This window comes from Diorhabda sublineata, chromosome 2 (assembly GCF_026230105.1).
Source record: "Diorhabda sublineata isolate icDioSubl1.1 chromosome 2, icDioSubl1.1, whole genome shotgun sequence".
Lineage (NCBI taxonomy): Eukaryota > Metazoa > Arthropoda > Insecta > Coleoptera > Chrysomelidae > Diorhabda > Diorhabda sublineata.
Genome location: NC_079475.1, coordinates 30669575 through 30690686, shown reverse-complemented (window position 1 = coordinate 30690686; position 21112 = coordinate 30669575). Strand labels below are relative to the sequence as shown.

The window sequence follows — 21112 nt, the reverse complement described above, 5'->3', positions numbered from 1 at the left end:
TCTTTTACTCACTTAATTTATTTAAACACTTACACTCACAGACTTAACTAACTTATATAATAATTAACTTTGACATTTTAATATAAACTAACTCCCACCGTCAAACAAGTTCGAATATATATCAGATTGGACGTTTCTAGAATTTTACAAAGTAAACTAAAAAATCAAATGAGTAAAAAGAAATTCCTAAGAACTATTTCTACAATAAATAACATAAATGACTCTGTTAACAAAAAACATAGTTCAAAGGTAATGTCAAAGACGCCTCCGCATTCGCCAAATTTTAGAGTTCCATTATAACCCGACAGTATCGGCTTCACGGTCCGTGTCGTGGAGAAGTTCATAACAATACTAAGAATTTCAGATATTCCAAAAGCTGTTAGCTTTATCTGGTATAAATATTAGTAACTTATGCTAGTGATCTGATCGTGTGATAAAAGTACGCAATACACGTAATTCATGGTTTTTGGAAACATGTGACTGATAATTGGTTTTTTTACCAATTATATAATAAGATTATTGTCGAAAATATTGTTTTAAATATGTTGCTACAATTATTTATTCCATATCTAGTAATAATAATTATATAAAAATCATTTGTCATACATAATATTGAATAATGTTGTTTTAGAATCATTAAATTGAGAATAAATATCGGCAAATGGAGGAAACAGCTGCGAGGAATTTTCAAAAGACATAAATTCCAAGTAAAGGATCCAGCTAAAGACTATACCGAAAATTTAAAACTTCAGTTTGTGTTAACTTCCAACTTTTTAAAATCATTACAATTCCACTGGCAGTGCTTAATGGCCCTTGAAAGTTTTCTTCTATGGGGTCACGTAACTATGAGTAAGACCATTAATATGATTTACCAGGTTTTTCGAGTTCGGAAGTTTCTCAGTTCCTAATTTCCTGAATAGGTAGGTGCAGCGACTTTTATGCCCATTACAAGTGAAAAATCAAGCGATTGTCAAGATGAAGTCACTGATTTAAAAAAATATTCTCACCAAAGTTGGATGAGACACATTTAGTTGAGAGTTTTAATATTAAATTAGATTTATTTTGAAATGAACATAATTGTTGTACAGAGTTGAAAAAATATGAACCTAAAAGAAAGAATTGATATCAACGATTCTCAAAGTGTAACCAGAAGAAATCGATTGAAGTGGGAAACCTTATTCGTACCATTGTATTTGTACTCTTTTCTAATTCAATCCGGTTTGATGTTTACATCATTGTGAGTTAATAGTTATTCATGTATCAAGACAAGTCATACTTTTCTCAACTGTTTTAAGACGGCTCTAATTATAACTCTGTATAAACGAGGAAATAAAAATCAAGCATCGAATTATCACCCAATTGCATTGGTCAAAAAGAGGCTTTTATCATTTCTGTTTAAATATAAAATACTTACTACCCAATATCTATCAATTTGGGTTTTTAAGGAACAAATGCGGTTTCAAGAAAACACCTTTCGCATGGGTCAAGTCATACCTTACCAACATAAGTCAACTTGTTAGGGTTAATACAACGATATCTACTTACAAGCCAATGGAGTGTCGAGTGCCCAAGGCACACTACTAGGCCCTATTTTGTTTCTTCTATTTATAAACTACATCGCCTATCAGTGGTACAATATGTCTATTTGCAGACAACACTAGTTTCTCTTGGAGCAACCCTGATCTCACGGTACTTCATAGGACCATATCAAGTGACATAATCACTTTTAAATCATGGTACGATTCTAATATATCTCAACGTTTCTAAAATTCAAGTTTCGTCATATAAAAATACATTTTTTTTTATTAAGCAACACCATCATTGACTTCGTTGAATCTGTAAAATTCTTAGGGCTTGATGTGGACAATTCCTTGAAACGAGAATTACACATGGCCCCCTGACTAAATTCCTCCCGTTTTGCGTTGAAACAATTTACAAAGAATTGAAGGTATCCACCTCCTTAACAGATTATTATGTCCTCATTGAGTCTCATCTCCAATATGTCTTCTGGGGTACGTGTGGTGCGACTCAATTTTAGCGAATCTTCAAACTACAAAAGAGAGCTGTTGGATATTTACTAGGACTAAATTTCTTTAAAAGATCAAAAATTCTTACTCTTCCTTCCTTATTCATCTTCGAATCCGTTTGCCTAATTCATAAACAGGCTTCTCCAATTTCATAAAGGTCGTTGCACGGCTATTCACTTAGGAATGCGGAGCACGACCTTTACCTACCTACTCCAGAATTAATTTAGGGCCCAATACTATCATTATTTATTATGCGAAAGACTTATGCACTACTCAGCTTAGAGCCGGTATTATTTACCTATCCGGGATACAAAGTATCAAAAGGATTAGGCTCGGTTCACATAATGAACTTGCGCACTGTGTGGCAAGTATTCAGTATTACAGCCTTCTGGATGTCGGCAAAGGTGTTTTTTGGTAATACCAATTTGGCGATGCTTTCGTGCAGGGTCTTAGGCACGACGCCAGTTGCTGACATAATAACTGGGACTATTTCTACATTTTCGCTGTGCCACATCTGTTTAATCTCAATTGAGAGATCCGCGTATTTGGCCAGTTTCTCCTGGTGTTTGTTGAGAACGTTATGAGTGTTCGGTATGGCTACATCGACAAGAAGGACTGAATTAACTCTTTTATTTACCACCACGATGTGAGGTCTGTTATTCGTCACCTGTCTATGATGATGATAATAGATCTATCGTAATAGAGTCTAAAATTGTCATTTTCGAGCACCTTCTGCGGCTGGTACTTTTATTACGGTGTATACGTATTGAGAAGACCGAACTTGTTGGCCAGTTGGTGGATTATGTTGCACACTTGGTTATGCCGGTGTAGATAGTCGGTATTAGCTAACACACTACAAGCAGATGTTATGTGTTGGATGACCTCTGATGTTTGTTTGCACTTTCTGCATTTGTCAGATTGAGTGTTTGGATCCTTAATAATATATTTCTTGTAGTTATTGGTGTTAATAACTTGATTCTGGATAGCCATCATGAAGCCTTCAGTCTCTGGAAAGAGATTGCCGCTAGTAAGTAAGCTATCTGTTTGAGGCTTCCTTGTCAACAAACGGTTGGTGACCATTGTTCCAGCTTCTCGGTGTCCAATACTATATTTAAGTAAGATTCTGGCGATGCGAGGTTGAGAGATGAACAATTTTTATCCGCGTTGGATATAATCCGGTGCAGAGCTGAGACTTCCGATTTAATATGAAAGAATTCACGTAGTTTCATTACCTATCGAGAATGCAGGTTGATAAAGTCAATCAAGCCTCTTCCACCCTCCTTTCGGGGTGATGTTGTTCTAATAGTGGATGACTTCGGGTGGTAGTTGTTGTTCTTCGTCATCGTTGTTCGTGTCAACCTCTGAATACCCTCTAGCTCTGTTTTCGTCCACTCCAGGAGTCCAAAAGAGTACTTTAAAACAAGTGTGGCATGGGTGTTGATTGCTTGGACTGAGTTGCCTGCATTAAATCGGATTGCATAAGTGACTTCACTCTTTTGGTGTATTAATCCTGGATTCTAGCTTTTGCCAGCTTGTGGTCCAGCAGCTTAGCCTGTTGAAATCCTAGGTATTTGTAGGTTTCTCCGTTTTTCATTGCCTGTACGACATCTCCGTTGGAAAGTTGCACATTTCCGTTGATGATATTACCTTTCTCGATATGTAGAGTCTTGCACTTACACAGTCCAAACTCCATATTTATATCGGTGGAGAATCCATGTGTTATATCGAGAAGGTGATTGATTTGATCGTTGTTGGAAGTAAGCTTGCAATAGTTGGGTGAACTTTGTAAATCCACTATCAAACGCTAGTCCACGAAAGCAGTGTGGTGATCTTTCTATGCTTGCCGAAGTATCACAGAGTACATGATAAGATGTTCTTTGCATCCTTGATGATTTCTTCTGCAACTTTTCTGTTCCTCTGGTAGGATTTTCCTCGACGTGCCTATGAATTCTGTTAGTGATAAAAGCTATAAGTATTTTATATGTGGGTAGGCACGTGATAGGTCTGTACTGAGTGGGGTCATCCGTCTGGGAGCCCTTTGGAAGCAAATGAGTGAAAACCAGTGCTAAAAATGTTGGAATATCTTCTGGGTTATGTAGGAGGTGAGAAAATTGCTTCGCTAATTCTCTATGTGCGCTCGGGAATTTCTTATACCAGAAGTTTTGGGTATTATCAACTACCGGTGCTTTCCAGTTGTTAGTATTTTTATTACCTATAATTTTATTACTTATCGTGGTTTTCTTCTGTATATTGAAATTTTATTTTATTTGTATCTTTATTTAGTTTTTTTATGTTTGTTGTTTAGTTTTTACAAGATTTTGTCTACAAATTGCATTTTTCTCTTCTCTGTCACTTTTTGTCTTGAAACTGGAGACGAGTGACAAAAAAAAGACCTTTCGGATGCGTTATATAAAAATTTTTTTTTCTATATAGCTCAGATTCAGAAATACTTAGCGAACATATTTGGAAATGATGAGATCAGAATAGGTTATGATTGCCGCGTTTAGTTACACAGCATATTCTCAAAAATAGGCATGTAAGTCTTATATATTTTCATTTATTCTTAGTAATATTAAAAAAACAGTTTGAAATATTCGTAATGCAGACGTTTAATCGTCTGTTGTAGAACATGAAGGCGATGGCAGTTCAGTTTTTTCAGTGCCTAATTTTTTCAAAAAACAGTGTTTTTCGGTTACGGAATTTTTTTTGCTTGGTGGAGCTTTTATATACATATAAAACAATGATACAGACAATTATTTACTAAAAATCAGTTATTTATGTAACATGTGTGTAAAGTAGCATCCTAAGACCGGTGCATACGAACTGAATACAACATTTTTTCTACTACTGAAAATTTTATTTTATAGAAATTATGAAGTTTATTGGTAATTTTCTTTATGCACTAGTACGTAAAGTAAGTTTAATTTTTCTTTAGAAGAAACTATAACGCCTTTGTTGATTCCTATTTGAAAAAATTGAATGAATTATCTAATGTATTAATATTCTCCCAAAATTTCCATTTATTTTGAGTTACTTCAATTTTTTTTCGACTCACTTGCTTTCCAGACGGTGCTTGCAAACTAGCTAATTTCAGCGACATTTTAAAATTTTAAATAATACCGCTCTTTGAGATTATTTTTTTTTATAAATTAAAAAATTTATTTATTTTAGGAGCTGTAAGCCATAAACCAATTACTATTTTTTGAAAGGTGTTCAATTGTTCATATCTTTCGAAATTTTGTATTGGCTAATCCACTCAATTTTGGTAACAAAAGAAACATAAATTAGAAATAAAAAACTTTTGGTTGATTACATGATGTCGAATAATAATTAAAAAAAAAAGAATGTCATGATTACCTCATTTATTGAAACATCTCATAAATGAACCGAATTGATATTGGATATTTGTATTTAGATTGAATAACAAAAAAATCCTTCAAATAACCAATCTACTATCGTCCCTCTTTTAAAGCCGACGCATGATATCATCTTACATATATCCATTCAATGGGCATCTTTCTACGAAACTTACACAAAAGCGTCGAAATATATTACAACATTATCCTCTTAAATGTGCTGATAAAATTCTGAATTGAGAGGCTTGTACTTCTTTCTATTCCACTTGAGTGCTGTATGCCAGATTTCACGTTTTTGTTCACTATTTTATGGGAAATATCCAAGTGAATTCATAAACAGTGTTCTCATAGTGACCTTAAGAATAGCTTTTGTCCAGAAGACCTTGGTCAAAAGCTTTGGGTTGTATACCATTTTTTCATAATTTGCGAATTTTTGACATATCCATAAAACAAGATTTCTACAGTTTAAATAGATCAAAGAGTGTTAGAAACCGAGGAGAAAAAGTTAAGAAATATTGGATAAAAAGAAAAAATAAAAATCGTAACAGCTAAAAGAGGAGATGAACAAACAAGAAAAGAATCAGGTGTGCATGAATTGGAAATTGAGATGGGAATATTATTTCCTCAGCGCTATATTTGAATTACTCTCCTAAGGTTACGCTAAGTTTAACGGTAACCCTTAGAGTTTACTGTGACACTACGTTCGACAAAATCAATCAGAGGAACCCTTGCTCTATTCCAGAGAGGATAAAATCTTACTTGGTAACAATTATGTGCAATTCATGGAGTGTAATTTTATTTCGCATTTGACGAGTATTTCGAAAGTATCGTCGGTAATCAATCACTTAAAATTTTTGGTGCCCATCTTGCATAAAATTTGTGGTAGTCTAGCTTCTGTTTCACAACTTAAACGCCCGTTAAATTTATAGAGAACTGAACAAAACCTCAGTCATTTATTACATTGCTCAAACTGCGATTGATTGTGTGACTAAAGTCTCTTTTTTTTCAGAATCAGTGATATATTAATATTATGTGGTATTACGGAAAACCTTCAATTTATAGTGAATTTTTTCACATTACAATGTATTATATAGCTAGTACAATATCAATGTATTATCAATAACAAAACAAAACACAAAAAAAAATAATTAGTTGTAATGTCATCATAGAATAGCAGTTTGATAATAAAAAAACGAATCTAGATAGATGTATATCTATCTATAAGCCCAGTTTCTGCTCCTAGTACAGTAAACCAGTGTTTCTTTTGAACGTGAATTTTGATACGGCTGTCCACACAATAGATAAAAGGTGGAACTTGGAACTGATGCTGTCGAGAACCTGTTTCAATGGATTTCTTCTAGTTATTGCTCTAATCTCGCAAATATTCACCACCAGACACTTTTACTTTTTTCTTTATTTCTTGTTTTGTTGGAGTTGTTAGCCTAAATCGCTACTCTACAACATTTACACGTTTCTTATTCCCACTACCAAGACTTGTTCCCTCAGGAGTCGTGGACGACAAGTTTGTTTTTCATCTTTATCTTTTCACGAGAAGTGTAAAATTGATAAAATGAACAACAAACTAAAAATATATTTCAATGCTTCAGTGAGGATTACAGTTTTTACTTTCTACTTCTCAATATGCATTTTCTTAGAAAATAGACGATCGCGTATAGTCACGAAAAACAATCATTTACTGAAGTCAGAAGGTGGAAACCATCTTTACTTACCTATATCTTCCAATATCAATTGCAGAAGATATGCGAGGAACAATCAATATTTCATATATACGCACGCCACTCATACCAAATTAAGATATGAAAAATAATTTTTACTGTCCGAATAAAATTTGGTATTTTACATACATCGAACAATCCGTCAGTCTACGTGGACTCATTATCTCCACTGTTTACCAATGAACATATTGAATCGTAACATAAATGAATTTCTATTGGCCGAAGCCGTATGTTCAAAATTAATTCAAAATATTCCTGTCAGACAGTCTGCGATAAGCAGTGGAGTCGTTTAGTAAGATTGATTTAATTCATAAATTTCTTTAAATAAATTGAAATATGGCTTTCTTTGGACCATGAGCGAATGAAGACAATGAAATTAAATATTATAGTGAGACCAAAGACAGGTATGAATTTAATAATAATCTGATGATGCAGTCATAATAAAAATTGCTGGATTAAGTGGAGTAAATAAATTTTCCATTTATCGAGTAGTCACGAGAGGGGTTGCAGTGGTTCATTCACAGAATCGAAAAACATGCAAAGAAAAACTAGAATCAGTTTACAAAGCTACTGAATATTTTATATGTGGAAAAATGTATAGTTTATATAAGTAGAACAGGGTTATGAAATTAGAAATAATACAGCAAAAGGTAGCAGATTATCCAGAATACAGTTAAAGGAAAATATTCAGAAATCTGATGATGCAGTCATAATAAGAATTGCTGAATTAACTGGAGTAAATAAATTTTCCATTTATCGAGTAGTGACGAGAGGGGTTGCAGTGGTTCATTCACAGAATCGAAAAACATACAAAGAAAAACTAAAATCAGTTTACAAAGCTACTGAAGATTTTATATGTAAAAAATGTATAGTTTGTATAAGGAGAACAGGGTTATGACATCAGAAATAATACAGCAAAAGGTAGCAGATTATACAGATTACAGTTATACCAGTTTAGAAACATTGCGTTTCTAAACGTTTTGTCAGTTTTGTCAGCATGTGGTTTTAAACATAATTAAATGAAAAAACGGAAGGCAATAACCGAATCGTCAACGGTAGTTCGATGGTGACAAGATTATTAGCGTCAGATAAAAGACTACCGAAGACACATGCACATAATTTATCTAGATGAAACATGGTTTGACATTCACGATGTAGTGAAAATCGGTTGGGTTGAAAATAGTGGAAATTGCTGTTTGAATTGGGCATGTTCTAAAAGAAAACGCATTATAATACGAGAAGTACAAGCTGGAAGTAAAGACGGTTTCGTGCCTAAGAGTGAGGGTGAATTTGACTTCAAATTTTTGTTTATTCAGGTAACAAATATCTAGAAATATTAGAAAATTATTTACAAGCACTAAATCTGAATTGGAATCAGCTGTGGTATCAGCACGACGAAGCCCCACCACACGATAGTGTGCTTGTAAATAACTTTTTACATACTCATTTTGAGGACCATTAGATTTTTTCTTTGGGTTGGTATAAAAGATATAGTGTGTGCTTCGCCGCTAACTACAAAGGAATATTGTAGGAAAGAGTTTGGAATGCATTTCGAACTCTTTCACCGCAAGAAATTCGAAACGCCACTCAACACGGGTTTTTAAGAAGAATCCATAAATGTTTAGAAGTTGGTGGCAACCATTTCGAATATTTATTATAGTTCAATTTTTAGTTTGGTTCTTCTCCTCTTAGTGTAGTGTTTTTAAATATTCTTAATTGACTAAAGTATTTCAATTTTTGATTATTGACGTTTCGTTATTCGTAGTTCGCAATCAGCAGGTGACTATTAAAAACCATGAAAATTTAAGTTTTTTCAAGTATCTACAAAAATCGTTAATTTGAGATATATGAATTTACTGACGAAATCCCCTTAATATAAAGCGTATAATCCAATGATAAAAAGAAAAATGGGTTGCTATTTGAATAAATTGAGTTTTCGAAGTTTTTCAGATAGCGAAATTCGGCACCATTTTCTGAACACCCCATATAAATGTTTCCACAGATTTTGAAAGCTGTTAGTGTTATTTGTTCAACTCCCAAAAATATTTGACCAGACTGACTTAAACTTAGAAATATAATTTTTTTAGTAGAAGGCTATATGCGTCCAAAAATTTCGAAAATGTGAAATAGTTAAAAAATGGTGGACTTTAGGCATACTACGTCTCATATATAGTTATATTGAAATTTTGCATAGATTCCAAAAATTTTATAAAAACCATAACATTATGTTTGGGTCCACTTCCTGTAAAACCGGAAGTTTCAGAAGGCTGAAATTATTTTAGCTCAAACGAGCATTTCCGAAAACCCATGCAAGCAAATTTTCAGAACACTAGTTCCAGTACTTTCCAATATGCATATCGATTCAGCTTGTCGTGAAGGACCCTGTATATGCCGTGCAATTGATGAAGATTCGATTGCCTTCTAACAAATACTTTCTTGCATAAGATATACATATTTTCAAAAGTATTACTAAAATCAATAAATTTAAAAATGAGGTGTCTACGCCAATGGTAGATAAAAAAAAATTCGGCAAGGGTCTTTATAATCTGCAATTGATATTGGAAGAACTATACCAGTGCTACATTTAGAGCATTTGCGTCCATCACAACTTGCCCTTATTACAAACATCTATATTTTCACTTTTCAACTATATATTTGAAATTTTCTAGTTTTCACGTAATATATCTCAACATGTTTTATAAAAGAAATTGTAAATAAAGGTATACAATTTTTAAAAAAAAATGTACAATAAACGTGGAAACTCTAATTTATCAAAAGCTTTCACTTCTCATATACTATTTTCCAAACGAGACGACTATTTTATAATTTCAGTTGTTTTAGAGATGTGCATGAATATAAAATTACATAACACAATGTATTTTATTTCGAATCTGATACCATGTAGACACAAATGAAACTGTATTTCACATTTTAATTTTAATATCATTCAATTTTTTTTTTTGTTATTTTGTTCGAGTAAAACATAAATTGCTGTCATAGCTTACACTCAATTCTGAAGTTTTTAGTGTACAAATAGAAAATTAGGTTGAGTCTGTACAGTCTGGTTAACAGTTAATGAAATGTTCAATTTCAATAGATAATTTCATTAATTATATTCCAAATTAAATCTTAGATATAAATATCAACTTATTCAATATACTTTGATGCTTCTACTAGTTAGGAGGTAATCTATAATTTTTTCAAATTAATATCATAATCAATTTTTATCCAAGCATGTACAAGGTGCCTCGACAGCGCTCGACTTAATACTTGATTTTTGTCAAGCTGTTGAATGTCAAGGCTCGGTTTCAGATTAAAGTGATCGTATGTAGTGAAATATTGTCTGCAGTCGTTGAATATGAGCTGACGGATACAGGAACATCAGAAATTTAACAGACAGGACAACTCTCTGATAATATCAAGTAACCGTTTTATTAATACCGAGTCTTCTAATTGTCATCTCTCCTACTACAAAAATTCAATCTTGGGGTCATTATCAATCTGCACTAAAATATCATAAGGGTTGTTGGAGGCTTCATTGCCGATTTGTTCTCAGTTATTCCAGTGTGCAATGGAAACCAGATAAGAGACACTATTATATCATGAGAGTTTGGTAGATGTATATTTTTTTGACTATAGGGTGATCGGTGAATATGGTTTTATTTGATTGTATGGACGAAAGAGGTACATATAATGTAAAAAATATATTAGGAAGAGGACGAGCGATTATTTATGAAGAACTTATAGGAATGCTTTCTTCACAAGTACACTAGGAGATTCATATTGTATACGGTAAATGAAGGGTCCACTATAGAGATATTTTTATCTAAGAAGAAGAAGAAGAAAACAGTGAAGGAAGGTTAATAAATAAGTCTTAGACTTGGGATCGAGCATGTAAATAAAATAACCATATTCAAGGTTGGAACGGATGAGACTGACTCTGTTTATGTTAAGTATGTAGAAATTTATAAATTCTTAAACCTTCATATCTGTTCTGCCATGAATACATATAATGCAATCCACCGGTATAGATTATGTCATACAAGACTATCTGAACATTTTGATGATGAAATTTTCCGGATTACTCTTCTTTCAATGCATATCCACTAATGGATAACATTTTCTATCGCTTCTCTATTTCTTGCGATTTGTATTAAGGATTGTATGTACTGTAGTTCTTTCCACTGCCTGATGTTTCGCAGCCAAGATATTTTCTATTCTAATGTACCCTAGGTTCGCTGTTTTTCTCTTCTTAATCAATTCAAATAATTTACGTTGTTTGCCGATGCGTCTCAAAATTTCTTCGTTTTTCAATGTAGCCGTCCAAGGCACTTATGTTTCTTACGCACTTTCGGAATATTCTTTGGTGTATGATTCCAAGAAATATTTCTAGGGTATGGCTCATCAGGCTAATAAGTCTATGGTTTTCGCATCTTTTTGCATAGGCAAGTGGATAAAAGTAGAGCTTAAACATTGCCTGGTGTAGTGACTTGTCTCATATATGATGTTGAACCCCTGCTGTACTGTGTAGCCTTTCTCATCGAGGAGTTGGGGTATTTCTAAAGGCATTCCATCCGGACCAGCCGCTTTGTTATTTTTTGAATTACGTATAGCTTTTTCAATCTCCCTTTTAGTGATCGATGAACCAGTTAGAGAGATAAAGTTGTCAACTTGGGGTCTATCGTCTTAAAAAAAATTTTCTATATACTTTTCTTAAACATTGATCTTTGCTGTCAAGGATTAACTATTTGATAGTTTTGAATGTTGTTTCTGTAAATTTTTTAACAATTATCTCATTTGATACCGCAGTTTTTCTACTTTTAGTTGTCCGTATCGCGGGCTTTACTTTGGACTTCAGTATCTTTGGTCACGGCAATTCTCACTTAGCTCAATATAATAATTTTAGCAAAGTCGAAAAGGGATTATGAATTTTGCTAGATGTTTTGCTTATATATCGTCACCATAAAAACTACTTTCTTGTTGCAACTCCTTTTTTTTGGCTACTGGAAACATGCCGCCGGGGCAGATGAAGTTCAACTCTACTGCATGATTTCCAAACAATCACTAACATTGACATTCACATTTTTAGATTACTAAATATCTAATTAGAGTGCAATAATTTGAAAACGGCCGTTACTGTGAAAATATCATTTCTCAAATATGAATATGAAAAGAAAAATTTGATTTCCTATTTGGATCGAAATGATAGGAGAACTGGAAATCTCAATTTTGTCATTTAGATCAATAGATGAGGTTATCACTTTCAGTTTTGACATATTATGCTGATAGATATCCGAAAGCTGACAGTATTTTGCAAGAAAAATTTATAATGACAACAATATTGACATGTAAGAGATATTTAATGCTCTGAAAAAAGTACTAGAAATAAGTTATATGTCTCATGACGTCCAAAGGTGTCGTCAACAACTTGAAGTGTATACATAGGAGAGGCCGGTGGCGGCAACAGACTTTATGCAGGTCAAACTGTGAATTCTGCAGATTTCTGGAATTTCGGAATACATGGTTTACAACAAAGGGCAGGTTGTCGCTATATCACCAACCAATTGGAAGGTATACGTAATCTTTGACTGACCCTAAAATTCACAAAATACATGTGGTACTCTCTGTTTATCTCGATTCACTATGGAAAATTCAAAAGAAAGAAGATATACACTTATCAAAGAATCTATGGGTCTTCTCTTCTGTGAAAACATAGATATACTGTCCACCAACTTAACAAAAACAATTAGAATTTTGTTTGCACTTACTACGTAACATTTTAATTCAATGTTAAATAAGACATTGGAGGTTGAGTAATATATGACAAATAATGAATTGATTATAGTAGCTGAAGAAATCATGCTCTTTCGATCTTTTCCAGTTGTACAATCCCACTTACATGTCGCTTTCACTATCTTTAATGTTAACTGTATGGTATTTTAGCAAGTAGTTTGATACATTAAAAAACATTTATTTCGAGGTCAATAAAAAAGTCAAAATATGTCAACTAGTGTATTATAGTGGCACATGGTATCAATTATATTATTTTCTGTTGCTTGTTGTTAAAGTGCTTTCTCAATTATTAATAAAACAACTTTTTCATCTAACCGCTTACCAATCACCTTACTGTTCGACTAACGCGCAAAGGTTTGTCGTATTTTCAACTTGACAGTTTTTACGTCATTAGGAATGTGTTTTCTATTCTTCCTAAAGGCAATACAGCAATAGGTTTTCCTCGACTTCTGTCACGTGACTCAATCTAGGATTTATCGAACATACTACATACTATCTTCTTCTATCAATAGAAATCGATCATGAAAACCTGAGATCAATTGTCCAGATCATCTACAAGACATACGTAATAGTTTCCTAAAGTTGACAGAAGTAATTGTGAAAAGAGACAAAGATATAATTGACGTAACATGCGTGAATACCAATTTAACGTAAGCCTTGTTTACTGTGTTGTTTCTACCGAATTTCATGTAGGTATTGTATTGTGAAAACTTGTAATTCAATGATTTGATCATAGTGGTTCTAAGTAATGAAAGAATCAGAGTACCAGAAGCTTGAACTTTAAAAAAAAATCAAAGGAATTCCACCAAGTAAAGGTAGAGAAAATCAATGTGAACTACCAGTTACTACTCAGATAAAAAGAGCTGTGTGCCTTTCAAAAATTCGTCTGTGTGTTCTCAGTTTCTAGTATGTGTTTAAATTTTTGTTCTGATGTCTGTTATGGACATTTTTATATGTGTGTTGCCCTAATGATAGTAGTTTATTCACCGAAACGTCGATTTCCAAACTTTTCTAATAAAAATCAATTCATTGATTGGACATCATATCAATTTTGTAAACTACATAAATAAATCATACTCCAAAAAATCAACTTTCAAGTAATAACTCAGCATGGCCAGTTTTAATTTTGGTTTATGTAACTTATACACCAAGTATATCGATATGTTTATCAGAAGAGTTTTGCTGAATATGTCAATGTTAATTATATAAAGAAATACATATATTAAGAAAGCTGAATTTCTTTTTCAATTACCAATTCCTAAAAAGCCAACGCGACATTTTCCTTATTTATTGAAATCCAATGGATAATACAATATTGCCACCGCGTCCTGTACAGTGTGCTTATTGAGAATTTTACTTGAATGTTCTTTTATTTGAATGATATTTATTAGTTGATTTGGAGTATCCACATCTTGAATTAAAGTATCAACTTAATAAATTATATCAAAGTCAGGTTTAATAATTTCTACGCTATAGCTATTTTCAGAATTATCTGACTTACACTCACTCAATTTTATAAAGTCGTCAACATCATCTTCTGAGTTCATTAAATATTGCTTTCTCTTTTCATCTGTTAACTTTAATAATTTTGTCTCGTAAAATGTATACACATTTTCTAAACTTTTGGCACTCGAAGTTCCCTTTTCGCGATGGTTCATTGCGAAATCAAACGAACTAACGAAATGGCTTACGACGATCTGAAGCATAGAACATGTTGAAATAATTTTTTAAGAAACATTTTATCAATATCTCTGTTGATTGTATATTTAAATGTGAAGCCCGTTACTGAGTTACAATATTAGTATGAATTCCTTTGAATAATATTAAAGGGTTTTCATTTTGCATGCGCCGTACTGTATATGCAGATAAACAAGCTCCATCGACCCTCAATTTGATTAATCTCTAAATTGTGATTGCTATTGCGATATCTCTGACCAGACTTTTTGCTAAAGTTCATACTCGTATAACGTATCGACCTAAAAGCATATGAGATAACATCTCATGCGTGTATGTACTCTCGGCGATAGGTAATTCAAATTAGCCCCTAACATCCCTTATCGAAGAAAATACCGACATCGATAATACAATTTCCCGTTCATAGCGACCTATATTCAAGTTATCTGAGCGAATTTCAAATGTAAAAGCTTCCAGTATCTTTTCGCATTATAAATCCACCATTGTTAATCAGCTTTCTATTCGATGATCACAAATCTATATGAAATATGTTGTAACTTATCTGTGCGCGTGGATTTTGATCATTTACTCTGGTTAAATCGGGATTTCACATAATTTATGTTATCGATCAAAAATTTTAATAGAATGTAATCACATTCACTGTTTTAGGAACTAATTTTCAATCAGAAGAAATATGAAATCAAGACACTTTAGCAAAAAAAAATATAAAATGCTTTGAATATTTCAAGGGAGTTTTAGCATGGAACAATTTCTGTGAAACGTTTGAATCGTACTTTTTTATTGTGACGGTAGCAACAGCAGAAGAAATTTCTCCCTTTTATGAAATTCATCTTATTTGAAAATTAGAATCAACAAAAGAAGCAAGTGCATCCTTGGATGATGCTTTTTCGTCTGATTAAAGCACTTTTTATATTAAATTCTACAATGAAAAGCTTCCTTTGAATTACCATAAACAATGAAATGCAAACATTTCTGCTTCTTAATGAGGTCACAAGTTGGAAGAATCTTTTTCTATTGTTCTCGAGAGATATTAATACAAGAAGTGATCAGAAAATTTTTATGCAAAAACGGTGAAATTTTTGAGAAAGTTACTTATTCTTTTAATTATTGGGTACGTATGATGAACAGAAATCATATATTGGAGGTTTCCAAACTATAAATAAACTGTAGTAAATGTCGTTTCAAGCTCAAGAAGTCAAAGGGCACAAACACAGTAATTCCTGCCATAATGATCCGGGCAATTGGCATTTTTATTCTTAGAGAAGATAGTGTATGTGCATCCGTAATTTGTGAATTTATCAGGAATGAAGAAACATTGAACACGAAATCTATTCTATAGTATAAAATTAAAGAAAAATGGAGCGAATCCAGTATAGTGATTGTTAAATTCAAAATCGGCCACTAATACAAAAACGCGAAACAACATGTTCTTATGATCAAGCAAGCATAGACGACTACCGATTACAAAAATATTACGAAATTAGAATGATGTACATGAAATATAGAATACTGCCAATTCAACGACTAATTGAAAGAGTGGCGATTGAACCGAAAAAGTGGAAAGACAAAAACTCACTTATAATAAAAATTATCGTGCGATGAATTAACTAAGTAAACGCCACATTTCTGTAGTGAAGATTCACTGATTTATTTACTTCTTAAGTAAAATAGGCTCAATCTATAAACTGTGTATGGTGCATCTATATGATCTGATGATTCTAGTAAAGTCTCGAAAATTACATTTCATCCTCTCTTATGACCAAATTCACAACCCTAAGGTGAACCTGGAGATAAAAAAGAAAAGTTTCAATCAAAATAAAACAAAATGTGTTTATTTTACAGGACAAAGTTGACATTTTTCTGGTAGTTATCATTGGCGCGAGAATATTTTTCCGTTATTTGCTGAATTATTTGAGAAAGTTGTACAAACAAAAATGAACAAAGAACAATTTCCGAGTGCAATTTCTCTGACAATGGTGTAGTACTTTTGGTTAACCTTGTGAAGAAATACTTAGAAATATTTTCGATAGAAGCACAGCACATTTTACAACTTAGTGGGACAATTTGAAGATGTGATCTAGAGAACAACTTTTTTATTTCGTCGACAAGGTCGATAATTTTCTCATCATCATTATCAAGTTTATCAAATATAAAGTGTAAATTTCATATCATTTCATTAGAGCCTCAATAATATTGTAAAAATGTGAACAATTTGAAAGGTTCAGGTCTTTCGTTTCATGTTAAACTGAAACTGAAACTACTCCCAGCTCTCCTGTAATGTTTAAACCGTGGTTCGTCGGTAAATACCATCTATAACTGAATTAGATATTAGAAATAGATATTTCAAAAATATCGGAATCAATTCTAGAAATAAGTTATCATTCCGTCGACCAATATCAAATCGATCTAAATGTGGCCATGGCAACTAATCTAAATGATACGTCCTATTGGATGTACAGTGCATGTAGTAAGCGAGTTAATAGGGATAAAGTTTACAAGGAATCTATCTCTTGAGTTAATGATATTATCATATATTAACCTCATTTCAAATAAATTATATGTCAAGTATATTACCTGAGATACGCTGTAGAAAATCTTATTTGTCGATTCTAGTTATCTCTGTCGTTACTGGTTAATAAATTATTATATTTCTACGTATGAAAGCAGCAGATTTTCAACGTAATTTAACGATCTTGTTAATCGAATGAATATTCGTATTCATAGATATCAGAAGAAAAATTTGATATTGTTTAGAAATACCTTGAAGTGCACTTAATTAATTCGATATAATAGGAAATTTTGTCGATCGGAATCCTTAGAAAGTTCTATTGCCTCATGAATTGAGCACAGTTCCTCAATATATATTGCACACTCAATATAGACGATTGATTATGGAACTTGGTAGCATCAATATAGAGATGTATAGTCTGTGATAATTTGTTCGTAGAAATTTTCTTCTTATCAGTGTAAGGGAAGTTTGTTGTTCGTTTTAGAAAGTTGAGAAATACTACAATCTGAAGTTTTGAACTAATGGGAATATTTGGGAGAGATTATAATTAATTTCTGGAAATTTGCTTAGTCTATTGGTATGATGTAAATTTTTGTACATAGAAGAAGCTTGTCATATTCTTTGAAACTTTATTCTCATTTGATGACGTGGATCTACAGCTTTGAGCAGTGAAATCTTTCCTTTGTGGCAGATAATAAATGTAGGAATGCAAACTCTATTTGTATGTAATAGTTTTTACAAAAATTTGGAGATTCTGCTTAAAATATATTTTCAACTTTTTAGAATTAATCCAGCGACTATGAAAATGACAGGAATAGAAACAGATTACATTTGCGTTTTTGTTTTGCCAGTGCTCCGCAGACTTACAGTATATCAGCAAATTCCATTTTAATGCCAGGTATACTGGTTCGTCTGCTGTTGATGAAATGAGAAGTCACTATTTCTATCGAGGGTTCTTTAGGGCGTGTTTAGAAGTCGAAACGCTTTAAAATGGATTTTAAAAACGTAATTGCAGCATATCTGTCATTTTAATATCTTGAAATATATAAGTTTCCTATCGAAAAATTCAATAGCTGACACTTATCCCGGTTCCTACTATATTTTTTACAATTTCAAACCTACTAAAATTTTATAGAAATTTGCGTTATTTCTGCAAGGCTGTGAATTACATATGTTATTTATGATGATATTATACGCATATATTCACAAAAGTGGCTACATAGGTCGGTTCTAACATGCGGGCAGACATTATAGCTTCCTAGCCGTGCACGATTCTGATTCACTCACTCTTAATTTCACAGGGAACTAGTGTGTCAGTATAGCTGGTTCAATTCGCTATCTATATTTATACTTCGCTGCATTGTCTCCAGAACCACTGAAACATCCGTTGGTGATGTATTTACTAGAATTAAATAAGAATTGAGCTATTTTGGACTATCATCATTGGTAATTTTGGTGTTTAACCCAGTCCACATGCACATGCAATCGCAGAGCATGACTTAAAACCCACACAGCATCTATTTGACTTCTAAATGGAATGTACTGATCATTCTAGGTTCTATAGCCTTAATAACCTTGGTTGACGTTTTTTTGAATCATTATCCACTTCAGTTTCTGAGCTATCCGCAACGTCTTCTACATTCAAATCTATATCATTCCTACGATGTCGTGGAGAGTAATCTTTCTCCGTTGTTGTGTCAATAAACCCGTTAAAATTGTCGTATATAATACCAGTTTAGACGTCAATATCGATGGTTTCGCTTGAAGCATGTCTTCGTCGTTTAAATTTTCAAATAGGTCGTTGTCGATTGTCGTGATGCCGCTAGATGCAATTACTTTTTCATGTTTGGATTGAAATATTCTCATATTGTTGTGTTACGAGTATATCGAATATTTTTGAATTTCTTCAACTGATTTTTGTAATTTGTAGACATATCTATATAAATATGATAACAAGTAACAACGGCCTCTACTAATTACATTGTCTTCAATTGATGAGCTTATATAATCGAAGTCATTTTGATGTAATTTCCGCCGAATATGCCAAGAAGTTGGAACTGTTTTGGATGATTTCCATTTATTCAAATTCAGTGTGGCAAAAATGATGATAGTAAACTATGTCACATTTCTCTAATTGGTCTAAAAATTTCTTTTTCATCTCTATATCCAAATTTAAGTTCGCTGTAATTCTTGATTGAAAATCATTTTTTTGGCGCTCGATGTAAAGTTTTTTATAATTTTATCATCCTCAGTAGAAGTATTTGAAGATAAACTAATTATGCCTGAAGTTTCACTTACAGCAAACATTACTGAACGTTTAAATTTGATAATAAAAAGCTCCAGTAGAGTTGAAATCTATTCTTACTACTTTACTTTATTTGATTACGATACTCTCAAAAATACATTAGGCCATTAGATAAAAGTTTAATACTATTCAATTTTCTGTTCCAGATCCTCCTGAAATCTCAGTGGAGAGACCTGTTGTTCACACTGCGGAAGGTTTTGAGGCTCAACTTGTCTGCATTGTTCATGGAGAAAGTCAACCAGAAGTGAGTAAAATAAAATGTATTAGTATGAGAGCTTCTTAGTGAAACTTATTATATGCTATTAATACGTATTCAATGATAAAAAAAGATACGCTCGATGTGTAAGTTATAGATCCATTAATATTATTCTCAAACAATCCAAATAATCATTCTGGGCAGAGAAAAGGGGTGAGTAGCTAGATAAATTGAACTTTCTTTATTGAAATAATCATAATTCTAACAGTTCGACTCATGGAATTATTTAGTAAAAATTGTTAGGATTCCCGGAGTATAATTCTAAATGTGAAGGTACATTATGGGACTTTGTAATTGACTGTGGGCTTAAATATGGAAAAATAGACTTGAGACTATAATGAAGTCGGCACGGGTTGTGCGCTAGAGTCACGATGACAATTCGTCCCGTCGGAATATTACTATCGGCCGATCAATTTTTTCTCTCCAACGAATATTTCCGTCGTCTTTACTAGCCTAATTCATAAACTATATACATCTTCTATTAATATTACTATTTCGCAGTAGTTTTCCCAGTCTCTTTCCTTTTACCATAAACTATACTATAAAATCTTGAAAAAACTCTAAAAAAGACGAAAAAATCAATTACTTCCTGTCTGGTGGTAATCTTTGGCTACCATAGACAGGCGTAGTTCACTATATGCTCCATCTTAGGGACGCCTCCTGATTCTACCCAAACCTCTGTGTTTACTTTTTCCCAGAAAATGAAATATCACTGACTTCCCAATTCTTCTCCAAAAGTTGCGATTCTGTACTTTTGCGCCCCAATTCGGCTCTAGCTCTCTACTATCCTTCAAAACTGCATCCAACTATTTTTTCTTTAGTCTTTCTCCCCCGTTGTGCCTTTTCCTCCTTTGACAATGATCTTTTTTTCAAATCTATTTCCCGGCATCCTTTTAGTTTGCCCCAACCATCTTACTCTTTGGGCGTTTGTGTATCTTGTTATTGATTTGTAGCCGTACAAATCCTCCAGTTCTTAGTATAGTCATTATTTTTTCATTTTTCTTCACTTGTTCTTCCTGATCCTCATGGTTTCTTAAATCTTTTATCTATTTTAAGATATCTTTTTCACTTGATTCCTCCAAAAAATCGTCATTTTCTATTTCCTCTCTTATATCTTCTTCCGGCTCCAGTTATCCTTCTTGACCATCCAATACTCCTTCAAAGTATTGAGGCCGTTTTTTAACTTTTGCATATGGATTTAATAGATTCCTTACATTCTTGTCCCTGATATAATGTACATGCGTACCGATACTGAATCGAAATTTGTCGACGAATACGATATTACGCCATTGTACCTCTCAGTGCTGTCTTTCTCTACACTAATTCAAGCTTTGACTGTTGTGCTCTACACAGGAAGAAAGCACTAATCGTAGACGATATGAGAAGATATCTAAGACTCGAAAGCGATATAGTGTACGCCCGCTTGTTCACCTCG

General features: G+C 32.9%; 1 protein-coding gene across 1 annotated transcript in view; it reads left to right on the top strand.

The window, feature by feature from the left end:
• LOC130452850 (limbic system-associated membrane protein-like) overlaps window positions 1-21112 on the top strand; it is a 1112215-nt gene that overhangs the window by 927810 nt on the left and 163293 nt on the right. The window contains exon 6 of the mRNA XM_056792329.1: window positions 19568-19665. Coding sequence (XP_056648307.1) covers window positions 19568-19665 — 98 coding nt within the window. The remainder of the gene's footprint in view (window positions 1-19567; window positions 19666-21112) is intronic.